At 42.4% G+C, this 21,144-nt stretch overlaps 1 protein-coding gene across 3 annotated transcripts; it reads right to left on the bottom strand.

Annotated features, from left to right (window-relative positions):
• Positions 1 to 354: 354 nt before the first annotated feature.
• On the bottom strand, positions 355 to 18,605 carry FEM1C (fem-1 homolog C). Of its 3 annotated transcripts, none has more exons than XM_075272252.1 (3): positions 18,332 to 18,605; positions 14,443 to 15,142; positions 355 to 3,271 (listed from the first exon to the last, which is right to left on the bottom strand). In XM_075272252.1, the coding sequence occupies exons 2-3, from the start codon at positions 14,984 to 14,986 to the stop codon at positions 1,962 to 1,964; spliced, it is 1,854 nt and encodes a 617-aa protein (XP_075128353.1). In that variant the 5' UTR covers positions 14,987 to 15,142; positions 18,332 to 18,605; the 3' UTR covers positions 355 to 1,961. The 3 variants fall into 3 exon arrangements, with proteins under 3 accessions (XP_075128353.1, XP_075128352.1, XP_075128354.1); XM_075272251.1 differs by having other exon boundaries at positions 18,459 to 18,602; XM_075272253.1 differs by lacking the exon at positions 18,332 to 18,605 and adding an exon at positions 17,627 to 17,776.
• Between the last annotated feature and the right edge of the window lie 2,539 nt (positions 18,606 to 21,144).

Genomic DNA, 21,144 nt, shown 5'->3' on the forward strand with positions numbered 1-21,144 from the left:
GGACAGCCCAGTCACACTTCAGACCCAACTGTATAATAAGGGAAGCATTTCAATGAAACGGAGTATCACTGGATTATATAAAGGCATGATTGTGATCAGTATAATGCCGGATTGATATGGAGTTTCCTGGTGATAGACAAATGTAACTAAAATTACAAGAAAAACTTTTGCAACATCAAGTAATTTTTAAGAAGATCTAGCTCTTACTTAAGAAATATCTTATTTTCTTAACTATCATAGCACTTCTTGAAAAAGAACTTCCCTTTAATCAGTTACCAACCTTACAAGAGTACGATGAAGCATATAAGAAAAGATCCAAAGTGTGTTTAGTAGGTTCTTCAAGCAATCCACATGTTTGTTTCTTTGAATCGTTTTATTGTAAGACATTTGCAGGGCCAATATAAATGTTATTCTGGAACAATAAAGTGCTGTTAACGTATTCACCTGAATCTTATTGTGCGCTCTACACTCCTCATGACCACATCAAGCCCTTCCTACCAAAGGAAAAAAAAAACACTATAATAACGGGTGAACAAAATAACTTTATGGGTTGCATATGTAAATTACAACAGTCGCAGCTTTTCCAGAATGGCTCGATGCCAATGAAAAAGCCGAACTGGGGCGAGCGAGTTACCTGGACTGAGTACTTGAAAACAGATAGGACATGAATGCAAAATATATGAGAAGCCCTGGCAAACCCTTTTATAACCACACTACTTATGTATTAGTACTCACTGTAGATGCAGCATGCCACGCAGGCAACAATCTCTGCAAGATTTAAAGGGACCCCACCAAAAGGGAAAAAAAAAAAAAAAAAAAAAAAGTTACTTGTCACAATCTTAAAATAAAGTCATGTATTTTTACAATACAATAGTAATTTTTAATACATGGTGAATCCCTGCAGTCTCACAGATTTTTTATTTTTTTTTCCTCTGTGCCATTTTCTCACCAGCTTTTATAATACATGGTGTATGGCTCCTCAAAAAATAAGAAAATGGTCATTTAAACCTATTAAAAAGGAATTCCTAGAGCGAAGAGCCTGGAAAAACAACTTGGTATGACAGTGTCCCTTTAAAGCAAAATCCAAGGTGAAAGCAATGAAGGAATAAGAGGCATTCTGCACAAGCATGTTAAGTGTTAAATTTAATTCTAAGGATTTAATAATCCAGAATATTCTCAACCTATAAAGAGACCTCCATTAACATTAGGTAAAGGAAAGGCAAGATTGAAAGAAGCCGTTTTGTCTGCGGAAACTCGGCAGAACTCCAATAAAAAATAGCCATGCTGCTTAGTGCAGAATCAAAAGGGAAATTTCAACCAAGTACAAATTGGGTTTTAGTTGGGCTGGCAAAATGCTGCATAGAAGTATGCTAACACACAACAGTCATGTCTAAGCCAGTGCATAGAGGAGATAAAGCACTTATGGTAATTGCAAACATTAACATGTTCATAAAGCTTTTACAACTTAGCAAATGGTCCATAGAAAGAGAAACCCATCCACACACTGGAAGTGAAAGGTCTGGAGATAACGAGAGCAAAAGAACCACCTTAGACATAGAAATTAGGAAGGAAAAATAATCCACAAAACCAGCATGAGCAGGGTCAGAAGAGGAGAGGGGGGAGAAAAAAAAAAAAAAAAAAAAAAAAAAAGAGAAATTTGCCACTCTCCCCTACCCCGGCACCAACAGGCAGACATCACACCAAATGGTAACAGAATCTGGCAATCGTACAGGTCAAGGTGCAGAGGTTTCAAATTTAGGATGACATAAAAAAACCCAAATTTTAGCTAGAACTCTCCTATTTAAATATGGGCGACCAATTCTTTCAATGCTGATGGAGCGAGATTAGACACATTCGGATCTAGACATTACCAGCCGATGCACGATGTTTCCCCATTAATAGTGCTTTTCTAAGAAACCAACAGTCCAAGCACACACCCTTCTAGAAGTCCCATAAAAGCATCATCTATGAAGCAACACAAAGCTTTCCAGCTTTTCGGGGATTTGTTTTCTGTATTGTAGGTTGTGTTTGACAATGACGCGTGCTGCCAGACACTGCAGCGTGGTGTGATTGATGGGCTGGATCAAGTTCTTGGCCATTTCCTTCTCATCCAGCAAATCACAGGCAGTTTGGTTGTGCGCGTTCGTAGAGTCAAAGTGTGCCCCAGATTTTACAAGCAAATTCATGATGTCTGGATGATTGTTGAGCGCTGCAATGTGTAGCGGGCTGTTCTCTTCAGAGTCCCTGACGTTCACATCAGCGCCACACTCCAACAAAATGGCGGTCACTTGAAGAGAGGGAAATTTGCAAACAGGATAGCGGCCGACACATGTGGTGTTCTTGTCTACAGCCAGGTGCAGAGGGCTAAAGTTGTTTTTTCCTTTGGGATGCAGCTTAAGGAATCGATAGATGTTCTGTTTTTTGAAGTGCTCTTGCTCTGCGCTGCAGGGTACCTTCTCCAGCAAACAGATCAAGTGCAAAATAATAGAAAGGGCCTTGTTCAACTGGATTTGGTCTGGCGGCGTTGTTGCATGTCTGACGGCCCGGTCGATCTCTAGCACGCTTTTGCACAGTACACCCATCAGGTCATCAAAAGTAACTGTAGTGTCAAACAAGCCTTTTGCTCGGTCCTGCAGCATGAAAGAAAAAAGCTCCGCAAAAGAAAGCAAACTGCTTGCCGTCATAGGACTTAAAGGATCCAAGTTGTTCTGCTGCATTTCCAAGGCATACTTCCATAAGTTAATGCAACGCTTGAAGTTTCCAGAGTCTGCATAAACTGCGCCTCGATAGCGGATATAATAGGATGTATCTGGATGGGATGGACCCAAGATTCGCTCTCTTATCAAAAGCGCCTGCATCCTCATCTCATCGGGGTCAGCAATAAGGTTGTCTAATTCTTCAGCAGTATTCACCTCCTTGGCATAGTCATAAGCCATTATTAGTGCCTGCGGCACAGGCTTGCTGATGATGTTAGTCCTATCGCTGTATCTCATATCCATAGCTCTCTTCCAATACTTTAAGGCACCAAGAAGGTCCCGCTTTTTGTCAACAAATGTAGCTCCAAGGAGTTCGAGTGCATTGATACGCTCAGTTTTACTGGTCTGTGGGTGTTGAGTAAGGAAATCGACAATATTTGTGTGGCCAGTCACACTGGCAGAAAGCAATGGTGTCATTCCATAGCCATCTTTTTCCATTCGTGCTCCGTATTTCAGAAGCATTTTCATTATTTCTAAGCTTCCTGATTCAGCACAGTCATGCAAGGCAGTATTTCCTGAAAATAGAGAAGTGACTCGAGTTAGACCGAAAGTCAAGAATATATGAGAAACAAAAAATTTCAAAACACTCAACCACAACTAAAATATACAACCCAATTAAGATACAGCGTATATGTATACATGAAAAGCAACTCTGCCATTTAAATTTAAGAGATATGCAATACGGTTCAATGCAACTTCCAAAGAGTAGGGTGGCAACAACTTCCCGGCTACTGATGAATGATGGGGGACTGAAGTCTTTGGTGAGGATGTGACAGATCTACCAGCAGAGAGGAGAATATCCCCAGGAACGCCACCGTCACTTATGCTAGCTTTTGCCATAACCTGCATTCACATCTAAGGCCCTGTTCACATATGGGCAGTCTGCTTGGGGACCCCTGAATGGAAACCTACATGAATTAAAAAGCGGTTACCTGGGAAACCCACAGAACCCATAGACTATAACGGCATCTGTGTGGTTTCCACACGAAACATCTGGAGAGAAAAGTGCTGCTTGCAGAACCTTCATATGGAAACAGAGTGGTAACCACACATTATAGTCTATGGGGTCTGTGGGTTTCCTAGGTAAATGCGTATAGGTTTCTGTTCAGGGAAGGGGGGGGGTGCAAGTGGACTCCCTGAACAGAGGCTCAAACACAGATGTGAACCGAACCTAAAGGTTTTCATATTAGGGGAAGAAAAAAAAAAAAAAAAAAAAAGTCTAATCTGTGAGATTTATTACATGGTCATAGTCCAAAGAACGACCAATCCTTATCTGCAGCAGTGATGGCATCAATGTCGTCACCTTCCTGATGGTTCATCCCAGTTCCAGGAACATGAACAGCACAAAACGGGAAAAAGGAAGATGAATGCAATAACCTTAGAGATGGGTCCATGCAGGGACAAATGTCTGTACTCTGGGGAGTCAGTAGTGAGGCAAGACCTCTGCAGACTTTCCAAAGGAAGATGTGAGTGTAACAGAGTGCACCTCGATTTACAGAACTTCTTATAAGTGAATATTACAGAGGACTAGAAGAAACTAATATATCAAGTCTCCTTCTCCATTTATCAAGCTGGAACACCCCCCCCCCCCCCCCCCATATTGAAAACATACATCATAAGGAAAGTTTGTTACAGGTTGTCTTGTGAACAGTTCGTGGCCGAATCAGCCGCAGAATCCGCCTGAAGAAAGGGCAAGCTCACCCTTGAGACGGTTTTTTGAGCAGGATCCGCGTCAAAATCCTGACCATTTTGCCCCATGTGAACTAGCCCTTACAGAAATGCAGCTTAAGTAGGTCAGATCAAACCCTGCTGCCTGCTTTATAGGTTTGTCATACTAAAGACATTTATCATGAGCCTTCACAAGATTTTATTCCATATGAAACACTGTCCAGATGACAAGACGCGTTTAATCCATAATACTTTAGGTTATGCAAGTGGGACTACAAAGGGGTTAAAAACTCAACCCCAGCTCTACTAAAGACCATACAATTAGACAGGTACTAATTTTAACATTTCCACATGGATTCTTCACTAACCTTGCGCCCCCGTGTTTCTCACTGTAATGCTGAAAATAGATAAGAACTAAGCAGGAGAATCCTAATTAAGTGATCACAAGAAAGAAGATGCCGCCGACACCGGAGCAGGAGCTTAATGCAAGCAAAGGCGGCACAAGTCATGACCAAGCTGTCAGAAGCACTATAGATCCCCTTGTAACATGAAGTAAGGCCCTGCTAGAATACCAGACAGACATAAGTGCATACAAAGCCAGAGCAAGGATCATATCGGGGTGGATTTATCATGAGGACAATCTTCAGAGTCGGTGTCACTGGAGTCTGGCTTACTGTAAACAGCGCCAAACCTATCAAATGTCACACAACATTTCAGAAATTTGTCCGACCTTAAAGTCTAACATTACGCTACCCCCTACTGAGTGAGACCACAACTAATTTATAACGTTTTAAAATCTTGCATTTGACAAGTGGGTATACATCAAGTCACCCGGTTGACCGTGCCCATTTCCCACCCACCTTTCCTTCTCTCCCGCCCTCCCCAAAGTACTTTTTCTATGGGCATTTACATGGTACCACAGATAAACTTCAAGTACAAAATAGGCAAAAAGTATTGCAGATTTACAACGCCGACCTAAGTCCATATGTGTTATAGACAACTTACGAGCATTCCTTAAGAAACTGTGAGCTCAGTGCAATGCGCCTTAGTACATATATAGGGATTATATCACCCAGTTCCTGGTATGCGACATAATTACATTTTGGACAGGACTGAGGACGAAAGACAACTGCAAGTAAAGAGAACTTGCAGCTTACACCCCTTTAGTCATCTAGTTTGGGCTGAGACCACAAGTGAGCATGTGCAATACTCCCCTAGACCTCATGAGTACCACGCATGCACCGGGTGCCGCAAGTCCGAGTGAAGTAGATGCGATGTAGGAATGATACATGGCTTTAGCTCAGGCTGCATGACTTTGGAACAGCACCACCCAATGACTAGTAACAATTTACATACTAAGCACAGAGGATTGTAACTTTTATAGTATTAGGTCATACAACTATGTAAAAACACTATGGCAGTGGTTACCATGGAGTAAGACAACACATTAGATGACTGTATGAGTGTTGGCTGAACTAATCGGTAAGAGATGTCCTGAATCTTCCCCAACTGCACATTAGGAAAATAAGGGTTGGGCATGTTGGATTTCAGCTTGCCCAATCCCTGTGTTTTCAAGGGAGATGATATGCTGCTACCAATGTCAGGCAGTCACCAACGTCTCTCTTCCTTCTGAGAAATTTAGAGTCTTCAGACATTAATGCTTGGCCTTGCTGCAAGTGTGTAGGTAAGAGGGAGGGGTTGGTTAACAGCAGGAGTTATAACTATAGCTAAAAGTGTGAGAGAAGGGGGAAGAAGGAGGGTGGGGAAGGGGGGGGGGAACCAACCCCCTCCCCAAAGAAAGGAAAAAAAAAAAAAAAAAAAAAAAAAAGACAAAAGCAAATCTAAAACTTTGACACTTGTGTGTCACTTCATTTTTTTTTTCTAAACTTAAGAGGCAAGTGATTATTTTTGCACTAAATTAAAAACCAGGAACACGACGTGAACTAAAAGCATTTCCACAAGCCAGTAGGCTGAGTCTCTGTGCCCCTCCCAGACTGAGGCATAGACCATTCTGTGCTGCTGCGCATTCATTCTTACCTACAGTACAAATCTCTGGTGTTCTCTGTACACGCCCCGACAAGGAATGTGCCTGTACTTAAGCCAGAACCCAATGTACACTACCCGGCTAGTCACATTATAATCTTGCCAAGTATTTTATAGCCCATAACCCCCGCTGCTTACATGAATGTCTAGGAAAATGTTTGTCTACTAATGGCCAATAATTCTTTAGTGAACTTCCCCCCCCCCCCAGACTTCATAACACACATAGTTCTTCAGTATATACACACAATACATTGGTATCCAGGAGTGTATTGTACACAATCTAAAGTCTCCATACAAGACTGGTTTCATGCATATCATTCAATATTACCAATTTGTGCACATAATTTATCTACCCTGCCCAGCACATAGGTCACCTCTTGTGAATTGGGGTCTATTGCTGATATACCACCTTTTCTGTCAATATTTAAACGAGCCCTTTGGAGCAACAAGGGCATTGCCACATACCTTTTACGCCCAAGTTCACATCTGCGCATGGGTTTCTGTTCAGGAAGTCCACTTGGGGACCCCCGAACAGAAACCTAATCCGCATATACCTTAAGAAACCCGCAGATCCCATACACTAGTAATGGGGTGCATGTGATTTCCGCAAAAAAAAAAAAAAAAAAAAAAATGCAGAGATAAGAGTGCCGCTTGCAGGACTTCTCTCTGGATTTTTCATGTGGAGAGGGGAATGGAATGGCCCAATTGCACTTGGCTTTTGTAGCAATAATGAAATGCCACCCCCACCCCCCCAGAAAGTAAATGTCATCCGTAAGGCAAATGAAGCAAAACCTTAAGCCTTGAATATGTAAAGACATATATGACTGTACAGCTTAGGAACAGTCAGGAGGACAGAGCTATATACGTTACAGGACCCGCCATCTTCCAGCTGGACAGAAATAAATGACTTGTGGGATCAGTAGATACCTTTACAAGAGTTATTTTAAGGTGGCTGTTACCATGCAAGGAAGACCTCCATGTCAGGTAACAAAACTCAAAAAAAGAAAAAGCTGAGCCCTGCTGGATTCCCGTCAAACTTCCAGAGTCCCCCAGCCTTTGACTCTGTGCCATAGAAAACACTACACTATCCAAGCATGTACTAGAGAGAGCAGGTGAACAAATGTACAGAGCAAACCACTAAGTCAAATGTTATCTGGCCTTCTCCCTGTGGAGACCTTCTACTCCAGCCAATAAACAGTTAATTCCCTGCTAAATTTAGACCACTGCCTGGAGAACAGAGCCCAACAATGATCACAAGTTGTGTTGTAAGACGCTGCAGAGCGCTGGCGACCCATTTACATACAAACAACATTTTTATTAATATGCAAATGACAAAGTGCTTGGCCCTGTAATCTAGAGCCCGGGCAAGCTAAGACTCCTCAAAGCAACTTTCCTCTCATTTGCATATGAAAAACAATTTACATTTCCATGCAAATGAGGGTTACAAAGCTGAGGCATATTTGGAAACTGTAGAATCTCCTCTACAAGGTACTATAGAACCCTATAGATTTAATAAGGAAAGGGGGAGGGGCGTGCATTCCCACTGCATTCTGCAACATGGGGCCGAGAACACTAAGAACATTTTTTGCAAGGATTTCGAGGCAGGATACCTAGAATAGGCCTATTGCTGCCATATGACACCAGGATCACAGTTGTACCTGTATTCTTTCTAGAAGAAGTACCAGATATAAAACAGCAGGGTTGGCATATTATATACAGCTACTTCCAATCAGTGATATATAGGTAGATCTGTGATCTTGGTGCCATGACACCAGAAACTCTAGGGTTTTATAATGCTGATAACAGTCTGAAGTGACTTCCACCTGCAACCTCAGTTTGCCTGTATTATACACCAGCCCACCCCACAGACACACTAGTGGAAGCAGTGTACAGATCTTACACTAGATTTAGTTACATTTAACCCAAGTTATGGGCATACTTTTCAATACTGTCAGTATGACACGTTGTGGAGCTATGCAAAAGCTTGTATTATCCTTTCTGAAAGGTCTTCTATTGCTATAAAGAGCTATAATGGTCACACCACATTGAGGGAAGGGATTTTTTTTTTTTTTTTTTTTTTTTTAACTGCAACAGTAAGGCTCTGTTCTCACGGAGTAATGCGTCGCTCATTTAGACACGTATACACGTGTCAGAGCGCGGCGCTTAAAAATAGATCCTATTGATTTCAACGGGTGCCGGCTTATGCGCGCTACACATCAAAAATCAATGGGTTACAAAGCCTCCCATTGATTTCAATATGTAGCGCGCGTAGGCAGGCACCCGTTGAAATCAATGGGATCTGTTTTGAAGCGCCGCGCTCTGACACATGTCTAAATGAGCGGCGGTTTACTCAGTGAAAACGGAGTCTAAGACTGTCAGTCAAAACACAGAGGGAGAGATTAGCTATATGAAAATATTAGCGATTATGACAATATTCCCCAATATGCTTTCGGTTTATGGTATGCTGCTACCATCATGGACCGTTGTAGCAAACAAGTCCCCTGACCTCTTATATCCCCCTACATACACATAGAAGGTAAGCTCTTGTGAACAGGGCCCACAATCCTATTGTTTGATACGGTTCTTTCTTTGTCACAGTGTAATGTCCCATACTGTCTGTTTATGTGTCCTCTGATTTGTGAAGTGCTGCGGAATATGTTGGCGCTATATAAAGATAAGAAATATCCCGAGTTCCTCCAACAACTATATAACCAAATTAAAAGGGAGTCTGTCAGCAGGAGAAGTATCAGACTAATGTAACGACACTACCTGTTAAAGAGGTCGGTCTTACACTGCACTGCAGCTCCATTTTTGTGAAAAATCAGCATTTTATTCTAATGCAAATTAGCAAAAAAGGGGCTTTTCTTATATATTTTGCATACACACACACCACCCTACAGTTTTTTTTTTTTCTATCAGTATGTCTGAAGAATGAGGAAATCAATGCAAACACAGGGAGAACATACAAACTACTTGCAGATGATGTTCCAGGCATGATTCGAACGCAAGACTCCAGCGCTGCAAGGCTGCAGTGCTAACCACTGAGCCACCGTGTTGCCCCTCACCCTACAGATTTTTGACATTTGTTGAAATCCTATCCACAAGGCTGACTTCACTGGATCCCCATTGCAGTTAACCCCTCGCAATCCTTCTCAAGGTTCCTAGTATTCTGAAGTTTTATTGCGGCCCCTTGAAAAACCACAATCTGAAGCCCATGTGACACCATTTTGATGTACTTAAGTGTTTAACGTATGGTTTTCGTTTTTTTCATTATTCTTGATGGACCTCTTTTCTTGTTGTCCACCATTCACTATAATTATTACGTTAACTAGAGGGATACCAAATATTAACACATTTACATAATGACATGTAATCATTGATTGCTACACTAAATGTTTAAGATATCCATTGCCACTTTTCATGTTCTTACTTTATAATCATTAACTTGTTTTTATTATTTAATAGGTGACTTTTCCCTCAGATACTTTTCCTACTTTAGGTTAAAAAGAGTTGTGCAAAAACGCAGCTGCCAACCCATTGACTATAACATGTGCCCCACCCTTTATGTGGACGAATAACGTTCCTGCGGAAACTGTCTGTAGTGTAAGTGTATGGCACAGGTTATGTATGGAGTTAAAACAAAAAACCTGAAGTCTGAATAAATATAAAGCAAAAAAAAAAAAAATTTACGACTTTCTTACGCTAGGTTCACACTAACGCCCAGAGTCCATTCTGAGCTTTCCGTCTTCTGCATTCAGAAGACGGAAGGCTATCAGACCGGGTCCGGCCGTGTGCGACGGTGAACGTTTTATGCTCTCCGCCGCGAATCTGTTTTTTGGTTGTTTTTTTTAAACCGGACACAGAGTACTGCATCTAGAACAAAAAGTAGACACCGAGCACACTCATAGTGCAGATAATCATAAATATTCTGTGGCAATTTGAAAAACCCACAAGTGACAAATAGACCTGATTGGCCTCTCACCTAATGTGACTGTGATCCCGTTCACAGTTACGTTTAGAAGATTGATGACTAGGTGGAGGGAGCAGCACGTCACAGGAACACCAATAGGAAAGGACCAGGTGTGAAAGAAATGTAAAAAACCAAAAGGACCGCGCTCACAGGTCAATAGATTTATTGGGAAAAAACTGGAGTGCACAACACAGACTCACCGTGTTTCGGGCCTAAATGCCCTTTATCAAGTGCATAAACTGTTTAAAAACACATATATTTGTGTGATATTTCTGTTTTATATTTTCCATGTCTTGTGTTTTTAAACAGTTTATGCACTTGATAAAGGGCATTTAGGCCCGAAACACGGTGAGTCTGTGTTGTGCACTCCAGTTTTTTCCCAATAAATCTATTGACCTGTGAGCGCGGTCCTTTTGGGTTTTTTTTACACAGAGTACTGCATGTCCAACTCTGTGTCCAATATAAAAAAAAAAAAAAAACGGTTTCGTGCCGGAAAGCATAAAACGCTCACAGCCAGACATCTTCATTTGAATGGGTTTGAAAGAGTCCTGCAGGTTTCCGTCTCCTGCTCAGTTTTGTGCAGGAAACGGAAACCTGCATGAACGGATACCGGGCGCAGATGTGAACGAGCCCTTAGGATGGATTACTAGGCACTACTGTATGGGCCTTTATTTAAAGTTACTTTATAACAAGTATGTGAAATACTTAGAAAACTAATAACCTGAAAGACATAAGACAGATTTGACCACTAGTGCACCACGTATTTAGAGAAACGCCCAGCTCTATCCATATAATATAGTGTGTGAATGTGTATATATATATATATATATATATTATAAATATACACACACACACGGGGAATTCTAGAGAGAGCTCAAACAACGCCAATCTTCAATAAACAGTGAATGACGACAACGTGGAACTGCATTTAAAGGGGTTGTGCTGAAAGGTGAGATTGGGAAGTCCTTTCCGATGCTGACTGAAGCTAGGCTGAATGTAGCAGTGGCGGTAGTGGACATGGCTCCCAATCACTTCAATGCGAGTGCTGGAGATAGTAACTGAAATATAGCACTCCGTTATCTCTGGCATTCTCAATGAAGTTAATAGGAGTGCTGTACACCACCTGTCATGTATACAGCCTGACTATTCAGCAGGGGGAAAAGGACCATCCAGTGGGAGCCTTCTCATTCCATCAACATCCCCCTCCCCCACAGAGGGAATGCCTGTCCATGGTTTGTGTCTAGTATTGCAGGCCATTTCCATCCATGGGAAGAAATCCTGTGAAATCCTGTAATTATTTATTCTTTAAAGTTATGTAACACTTGCAAAGGAATATCAGTAGATGTAAACAGTCAGGGCTGGCATATGTATATGCAGCTAGCCCAAGTCTGAGCTGAGAATCTCATCTTTCATATGACACCAAAACCGGTCTAGGTTTTATAATATGTGACATACAATTGTCTGAAGTGGAGCCCACACACCCATACTATAGTGAGAAGTTTTGTACTGAAGTCAGGTCTCAAGAAATAGGGAGAAAAAAAAAAAAAGTGCAGGATTTTAAAAAGAAATTTCGATAAAGTAGATTACAAAATGTATGACAAAGTCTTTTTAAGGGATCCTATCATTCACACACTATTTTTTTCTAGGTACCGCGTCGGAATAGCCTTAAGAAAGGCTATCCCCAACGCTGAGAGAGAACTCGCTCCAGCGCCGCCTCCATCTTCTTCAGCAGCGTCATCTTCAGCCTCTTCTTCCGGCGGTGGCTTGTAACTTCTAGGCCTCAGGAAGAGCAGACTGCATGCTCACAGGCCACGAGAAAATGGCCACTTACACAGTATTGTAAACGGCCATTTTCTCGTGGCCTGTGGGCATGCACAGTATGCTCTGCCCAAGGCCCGAGACCTAGAAGTTACAAGCTGCCGCCGGAAGAAGAGACTGAAGAGGACAATCTTGACAAAGATGGAGGCGGCGCTGGAGAGAGTTCTCTCGCAGCACTGGGGATGCCCCCAGTGCTCTTTGAGCGCTAGGGCCTGCTCCCAGTGCTGCGAGAGAGCTAATTTGCATACCAACAAGAACTGGGATTGTAGGCGAACGGTGGCGCGAAGAAGACAACGAAAGGTAGGAGACGAATAGCCTTTCTTAAGGCTATTCCGACGTGGCACCTAGGAAAAAAAAAAAAGTGTCTGAATGATAGGATCCCTTTATAAGTTTAGTTGTACCTTAATCTTGGTCCCTGGAAAAAATAGCAAAATTGCTTTAGATATCAAGTACCTATGAGACCGACTAATAAGATATTAATTATAAGAAAAAAAAAAAAAAATTCTTTTTTTTGAACATACCTGTAACACGGGTAGAAGCTTCCTACGAGATGTCCAGCCCCCATAGTATTACCATATACACAATTTAATCCCTATTCAGTGCGTATCAGTTCTCCTGATAGATAACACCACAGCTATGTCACTTGTTCTGAGGCAGCGCTAAGTAATGACAAATCCGCAATCTGAAATGAAACCTTATGACTACACATTATTCCGCTTTAAGTCAGAATGATAAATCTGATCCTACCGTTTTGTGTTAGATTTAACAATATTGGATTTTTTCCATTTAACTGAAACGTCAAGAGGAAATATGTAATGTTCTAGGCCCTTTTTTTCTATATCTCAGGATGCCAGTCTCTTTCCCAGCACAGTGCCACTTCCATCAAGCCAGTAATTATAGGAAGTAAACAATAGAGGATTGTGCCTGCTGCATAATACACCATGGTGTGTCCTTGTGTAGGATGGCAGGACCACGAAGGTACAATTAAAAGGGTAAAGTACAGAAACACAGATATACCTACAAGTCAAATGCTATTTTTCTATTTTCTCTTGTACCGCTGTTCCCTTCAGTTTTTTTATCTACCTAATACTAAACTGACCAGTTAGCAGCCATGAAAGGACACGCTTTTGTTCTCCTTTACAGGCTTTTACATAAAGGATAGGGAAAGAACAAGGGTTTTGGAGTCAGTAGGCCAGACTACCATCTCTGACTCTTATTTTTCCACAGCTTGACTCCAACTCTTTCATAAACGGCTGACAACCATGGTTTGTGACAAGTCATTCACAACCCATGAAAACCTCCAATTAAAAAAAAAAAAAAAAAGCCAGAAACTGACTTAATATGAAAGTAAATATGCATCTTAAGTTTTACAATTTTAAAAACTAGAGTCAAAAGGGTCCATGAAAAAGCCCCTTCACATACAGCACGCAAAGCCCTCTGCATTGAGTTCTCATGGCCCTCCCCGTCAGTCTGAGTGACGGCTCTAACATCCAATTAGGAGACTGCTAGAGCCATAACTCTGGTCACAGAGAGGGTGCAGTATGCTCTAAGCCAATGATGGCAAACCTATGACATGTGCCAAAGGTGACACACCAAGACATTTTGGGTGACGCACATCGGCAGCTACTTATTGTGTTATTGCAATAAGCAGTAGCCAATAATTCTTACTCACCTGTATACACTTCCTGGAGATCATAGCCAGAAAAAAAATAAATAAAAAAAAATATCTATCTATATTAATTACATAATACATACACACGAGCTACAAATATCACAAAATCATAGATATTTATAGATGTGGCATGGCACCTAAGTTAAGCTAGCATTTTTTTTTCCCTTTTTAACAAATTTTGACACACTGAACTCAAAAGGTTAGCCATCACTTTTCCTGGCACTGTACTTAAGAACAATTGGAAGGGGGGTGGGGGTTAGTTTTCTTGGTCCCCCTATACAGTACTATATAATGCTGTCAGCAATTTGGGGGGGGGGGTCAAAATTACTGACTTACTCAGATGCAGTACATAATAAAGCAGAATGATTTTCAGTAAGCAGAGAGCAAAGAAACTGTGGGTGGTTTGGGAGAAATTAAAGGTAGCCCTTTTGTCTAAACAGCAAATAAAGAGCATTAATTCACTGTACAAGTGACATATTTAGGGGACACACTCAGCAGTGCCACATAACATTTACCTTTTACACTCTTCCTATTAACATCTGCTCCTTTTTCAAGTAGGAATTGAGCTATCTCTTTATGTCCTTTGTAGCAGGAGATCATCAGACACGTGTGACCATGACGGTTGGCTACTTCCAAGTCAGCTTTGTGCTCTACCAAATACTTCACAATCTCCAGATGCCCATCGAAACAGGCTGCTCTTAAAGGTGTAGAATTAGTAAGGGTTGTGTTGTTCACGGAAGCGCCATGATCCAGGAGAGACTGAACCACTTTCAAGTGACCTGCTGCTGATGCCGCCCAGAGAGGTGGCGCACCTTCAATAGTCTCACCATCAAAATTGACAGATCCCCCAATTTCCACAGAGGCACTGCACTGATCCAGCAGGTAATCCACCATATCCAGGTGGCCATATCGAGCTGCCATTAAAAGTGGTGTTGCCCCATTGGTCTTCTCAGACATTAACATCATGACTTCATCTTTGGCCTTGTTTTCCAACAACTTGGAAAGAAGGCGCAGCTTGCCATCACGAGCAGCATTAAAAACTGCTGTCTTGAGATCCATGGTTGTTTTACTGTGAAAGACTTGTTTGTTTTAAAATAGACCAAATCTGTTTCAATGACAGCCAGAATTTTCCAAAAAAGGCACACAAGAAAGATGAACAAGATCTTGTCCGTTGTCTCAGGAGAAGCATAAATAAGGGCTCACAGATGCATAAAGCTGAAAAAAATAAAATAAAAAATTATTAGTACAGAGAATACTATTAACATTCATTATGGACAGCCACCATATCAAAAGTTACACAACAGCAACAATACAACAGTCATGGTTCTCAAGGCTCTAAACACAAAAATAGTTTACAACATTGCATAGTAGCTTGTAAGGAAAGCACATAGTTAATATGAAAGCATTACAAATACCATGCTTAATAAATACTTCCATGTGTCCCCATGACTAATAGAAGGAATATGCTTCTGGTGCTTTGGCTGGCCTCCACAACAATAAGCCAATATTATATACATAGGCCAAAGTGTAAGATCTTCCTTTCTCACCATTGACAGTGAGCCCAGTAAGAAAGAAGGAGCACTGACCTCAGAAACCCATCAAATAATACACTTGAGCTTGAGATATTTATGGGGGAGGGGACAGGAGGGTGAATTAATAAGACTGACATTTCATACCCCAGGCTTTATAGACATGTCTATTTTATTACAATCCATTTTCTTAAAAATAAATTATGCACAATGCTGGCCCTACATGGAACAAAAACTAAAACCTGTGTCGGGAAGGCGATTGCATAGATTTGATCAAAATAAGAATGTCAGTTTCTGTTGTATATTATGGTAAATCTGCTTGGCCGTGATGCCTTTGTATAGTCATAAAGGTCTGTGCAAAGACAGACTTGTTAAAAAAAATTAGCATTTTTTTTCTTTTTTGTGCTACTGGCATACATGTTTTAATAAATTCACTGAAATGTTCCAAAGATAAGAGAATAAGCAGCAATTTTGTATCCCCAAATTAGGTTTATGCACATTATGTAAGGGATGCTTAGCCACCGCCAATCCTCTGTTCTGACAGCAGTACCCAGTATCTGACATCACCAGTACCCAAAATGAGATGTGAGGCCACCGATTGGCCAAAGGCATCATGTCGCAAGGAAAGGGGGAGGGTTAAGTACATTCCGAGGAGAAGTGAGGTCAGTTTAGGAGACTTATTCTGAGAAACACCTTTATAAAGGAAGCTTCTGAGGATAGTAGCTAAGGTGTACCACTATATATATATATATATATATTTTTTTTTTTTTTCCCCCAAATTAAAGTGATCGCTACATCAGAACAACCAATGGATGCTGGGTGTATCGCAGTCATAGTCAAGCTTGGCTCTGGCAGAACAAGTTTTTGCATTGCTAACAAACAAAGTGTCTGCTGTATTTAGTGCACCCCTGCCATACTGTAGGTAAGAAGATTCAGCCTTTCATGTGGTTAAACATGTAAAAAATAAACTTATGACTATTCTGAGTATCAGATTTCTACATTAGATTTTTTTTTTCCATTCTGTATTTTGCTCATTATACTTCTAAACTTGACATGAAGGTGTGAACCATTTCCTAAGTTTTTTGCAAGTTACTCTATATTTCAGTTTCTCAGATGATATTGATTGGCCTCTAATGCTTAATATTTATAATCTATAACAATGTAGTTTACAGCACAAAGAGGTTGTATATGCACTTTTTGGAATGCCCATTTATGAAGCGGCCTCCCACCCCAATGACATCACATCTGTTGATCACAAGACAGAAGCAGCCAACCTCTGGCACTGACATCACAGCCACTGGGTCACATGATGAAGTAGCAGATCACTTTATAAAAGGAAACAAGAGCTGATGGAGAACTTAGAAAATATACCGCAGGCAATTACAAATGGAAGCATAGTACCTCTTTCTTGTTTAACCTTCCTTAAAATAGTTTGCCTTCTTACACATTAAGAAATATTCACAACCTATTCCATATAGGTCTTACTGATGCCTGTCCCACCAATGGGACCTGCGCATAACTGGAGGAAATGAATTCATCCCGAGGGGGGCCATGCATGCATGGCTCTAGCAAAGCAGCTTATGGGAGCTCCACAAACAGCGGCGTAAGGACTCCTTGTTATCAGACTTCCAAGAAATGAAAGGGTCATGCATGAGAAGTCACCTCTTCATTCACAGGAGGTAATAAACCTCACTTTGTGTGTTAGATGCAATCATCATCTATTAGACATTGAATGTATAACCTATGACACCATGTCGTAAGAGGGGAAAATGCCTCTAAAAGGAGTCAACCAGCTCAGTCTCTTGTAGCAGCAACAGAAGAAGCAGGGCACCAGTTAGCTCCTAAAACATCTCTTCATTAAATTTAGGGAAAAAAACAAGACATCCAAAACATCATATCTGCAGCACAGAAAGTCACTAGGTAGGCAGGTGGCTGACCTCTGTAGCTATTATATACAGCTATAGATAGATGCACTTTCTGCTGCGCTACATATAGATTTAACAAAGAGAAGTATTTTTAGGTGGATTTCCCAGCACTGACAGTCCCTCTTTATGTGAGCTCAGACAGCTAGGTGTGATCTGGGTCATACGGTCAATGTTATGGCTGCATCACTATGATGAAATGAATTTAGTGGTGCAGACTGTGTGGTCATCACAAAGACCAAAAATACCTGTATGAAGTCAGACCAAAGGGTTAAGTGTCTGCTCCCTGGGGACTTGAAGGCCGGGACCCCCACTGATCAGGATGGCCCCCCATATTACTGAAGCAGTATGGATCCATTCAGTTCTAGGGAGCTGACAGCAGCAAAGTAGCAGTGGCCAGGCAGGCAGACTATCCTAGTCAGGGAGATTGTGAGGGTCCTAATAGTTGGGCTCCTAGTCACAGGGGATAAGGGGGGAGGTCTTGGGTAAATACTGCGCCCACCTCCAATTACTATTCAATAGGGAAACACTAAAGTCCAGGGATTTAACCATGCACATGCCACTCCAGTCCTAGTACAGTCAGAGAAGTAAATTTGAGGAACACTGGTCTAATACGATATAAAACATAGAAGAATCCTTAAAGATACTGCAGATACTTAATGTCTATTACACCTGATCCTATAAGACATAGCCACTCAAAATGACTATAAAACACCACATACTACTGAGCCATGGCAAGGACTAGCCCACCAGAATCAGCCATAAAGCTGTCCCCGCCTGCCCTCACCAGTAACTAGTGAGACACCAGAGCCCTGGACATTGACCTGACACACAAAGCCACAGAGGAACAGACACGACTACAGGACAGGACACACGGAAGAGGAACCCACAACAGGAAGACCAGCCGCACAAAACATGGAAGGTCACGTACACAAGCGTCGCATTAGGTTAACCTGCACAACCACACAGTGCGACACACACATCGCGTAAATAGTCACTATGTAGACGGACGGAACTGAATAGTAAAGCCGTCCCTATACATATCCTTCACCACAATGACTGAGGACAGTGAGTCTTTACCACGGCCATGGTTACGGCTGTCTGTCCCTGATCTCCTCCCGGGACCTTATGCGCCCTGAACAAGCCGCAGCAGCCGAGCTGCCGGTGTGACGGGGCAGGCGGGGCTCTCCTCCGTCTGATAGGAACTCCACCAAACCTGCTAGAGCCCGTTAGTCATCAACAAGACGAAGCTCAGCCAATCGCAAGTAAGGGGCGGAGCAGAAAGATGGCAAACGTGTTCTCGCCCCTTTGCATCATGACGTTCCGGCGTTTAAGTTTGGTTGAGCCCGCAACGGCGTCGTGCGGCTGGGCGGAGGGAGAGGACAATGGTATGGGAAGGGAGGGGCGGAGTAGGCGTGGTTTATGAGCGTGACGTAACGGAGAGGCAGTGAGACAATAGTGCTGGAATGTAAGGACGCGGAATGTCAGAAACTTCTAGGTAGAGTGCTATAGGCGTCTCGTGTAACCGGTGAGACTCGATACTGGAGACGAGCTGCAGGCGGAAAACCACGGACTAGAACTAGGCTGAGTGTATAAATAATAGGAGGGAGTTACATCATAGATAGACGTGTTCCTCCAAAATGGACAGCTGCAAGAAAAAGTGATGTATACTGCAGGACTAGGTTATTACAGGGGGTTACTGAGTCCCCCAACTAAAATAATGGAGGTAAGAGAAATGATTAAAGGGGGTTTCTGGGCAATTAGTGCTATTAATGGGTTAATGAGTGCACCCAAATACCCCTAGTAGTGATTTCTGGGTTTCTCAGGGAGCTCCTGGCATCTTCTGCATTTGCTTACTTGGGTTCCTGGTCTGTTTTCCTTCAACCACCATGATTCCTTGCACTTCACTCAGAGCTGACTCCCTCCCATGTTTTCCATTCTCCTAGTACTCAGAATAGCAGATGTTAATGCATCATTAGAAAAAAAGAAAACGGGCAGAAACCCGAAAGACACCATTATAATCTAACCGCTTTTCTAAGCAGATTAGGTTTCCATTCATAGGGGACCCAAGCGGACCCCACAAATGGAAACCTGAAGACAGGTGTGAACCTAGAGATAATGGATGACCAGGTGAATATGACTGTTTCTAACTATGCTAACCATTCAGACCATAATATTTATTTGGGAGCTGGAAAACCCCATTGAGGAGTATCTATAGAATTCTATCCACAGGACAGGGAGTCACTTGTTGCTCGGTGTAGGTTTATGTGCTGGGACCCCAGGGTTTTGCACCCCAGTTTGACTGGAGTGGCATTTTGGAAAAGTGTGTCATCAATATTCATTTCAGTGGAAACGATGGAGATAACGTGCAATAGCCATTCCAACAATGGTTGTCTAGTTGGAGACTGGTGAGCTATTGGGCACTACTGCCCTGAGAGGTATCATGTGGTCATATTCATAACATTTTAAAGAGGACCTTTCACCTCCTGGGGCCCATGCGGTTTTATATACTGCTAGAATACCGACCGTGCGCTGAATTGCTAGAATACCGACCGTGCGCTGAATTCAGCGTACTGTCGGCTTTCTCGTTCTATGCTATCAGTGCCGGTACCGTAGCTCTTCACTGTCAGATGGGCGTTTCTGAAGTCAGTCAGGAACGCCCTTCCTTACAGTAGCGCCTATTGCGCTGTACTGTGAGAGCGGTGAGGAACGCCTACTTCCCATCCTGATAGTACTCGTCCATAGATGAGCACTGGGGAGGCGTTCCTCAGCGTCATGGCTGGGTGGTAAGCAACGTCCCCTCTCACAGTACTGCGCAATAGATGCTACTGTGAGGAGGGGCGTTCCTGACAGATTGTCAGAAAAGCTCTTCTGACAATGAAGAGCTATCGGTGCTGGTACCGTAGCTCTTCACCAGGGGCACAGAACGGGAAAGCTGATAGTACACTGAATTCAGCGCACTGTTGGCTTTCTAGCGGAGTATTAGGCTGTATTCACACAGAGTAACGCCAGGCGTTTTTTGTGTGTTTTTTGCACATAGCGCCGCGTTAACGCCGCGCTATTTAGCGTTGGCGTTGCCCGGCGTTAACGCGGCGTAAACGCGGCGCTATGTGCAAAAAACACACAAAAAACGCCTAGCGTTACTCTGTGTGAATACAGCCTTAGGGTGCATTCAGACTACGTAACGCCGGGCGTGTATGAGAGCCGTACACGCCGGCATTACGGCAGACTGCCGAACACTTCCCATTCACTTCAATGGGAGCGCTCGTAACAGCGGCGTTTACGAGCGCTCCCATTGAAGTGAATGGGAAGTGTTCGGCAGTCTGCCGTAATGCCGGCGTGTACGGCTCTCATACACGCCCGGCGTTACGTAGTCTGAATGCACCCTTAGGGTGCATTCACACTGAGTAAACGCTAGCTTATTTTGTAGAGTAAAATTACACTTGTAAATTTTGCTATCCCATTGACTTCAATTACATTTTACAGGCGTATTTTTTACAGGCGTATTTTTACACTTGTAAAAAAATATCATTAAAGTCAATGGGATAGCAAAATTTACAAGTGTAATTTTACTCTACAAAATAAGCTAGCGTTTACTCAGTGTGAATGCACCCTTACACTGCATGTGCCCCAGGAGGTGAAAGGTCCTCTTTAAGGCAGTTGCAGAAATGCAGCCTTTTTTTGTTGTGGTTTTTTGAGCCAAAGCCAGGAGTGGACTGGTTAGGAGTGGAAAGTATAACTTTTTCCTATATATTTTACATTCCTT

Source organism: Leptodactylus fuscus, chromosome 1, assembly GCF_031893055.1.
Source record: "Leptodactylus fuscus isolate aLepFus1 chromosome 1, aLepFus1.hap2, whole genome shotgun sequence".
NCBI classification, from domain to species: domain Eukaryota; kingdom Metazoa; phylum Chordata; class Amphibia; order Anura; family Leptodactylidae; genus Leptodactylus; species Leptodactylus fuscus.

Coding starts and splice junctions, on each gene's coding strand:
- FEM1C (XM_075272252.1), bottom strand. CDS start 14,986: ATGGATCTCAAGACAGCAGTTTTTAATGCTGCTCGTGATGGCAAGCTG. Junction 3,272..14,442: donor TAATAGGAAGAGTGTAAAAG/GTAAATGTTATG, acceptor CTCTATTTTCAG/GAAATACTGCCTTGCATGAC.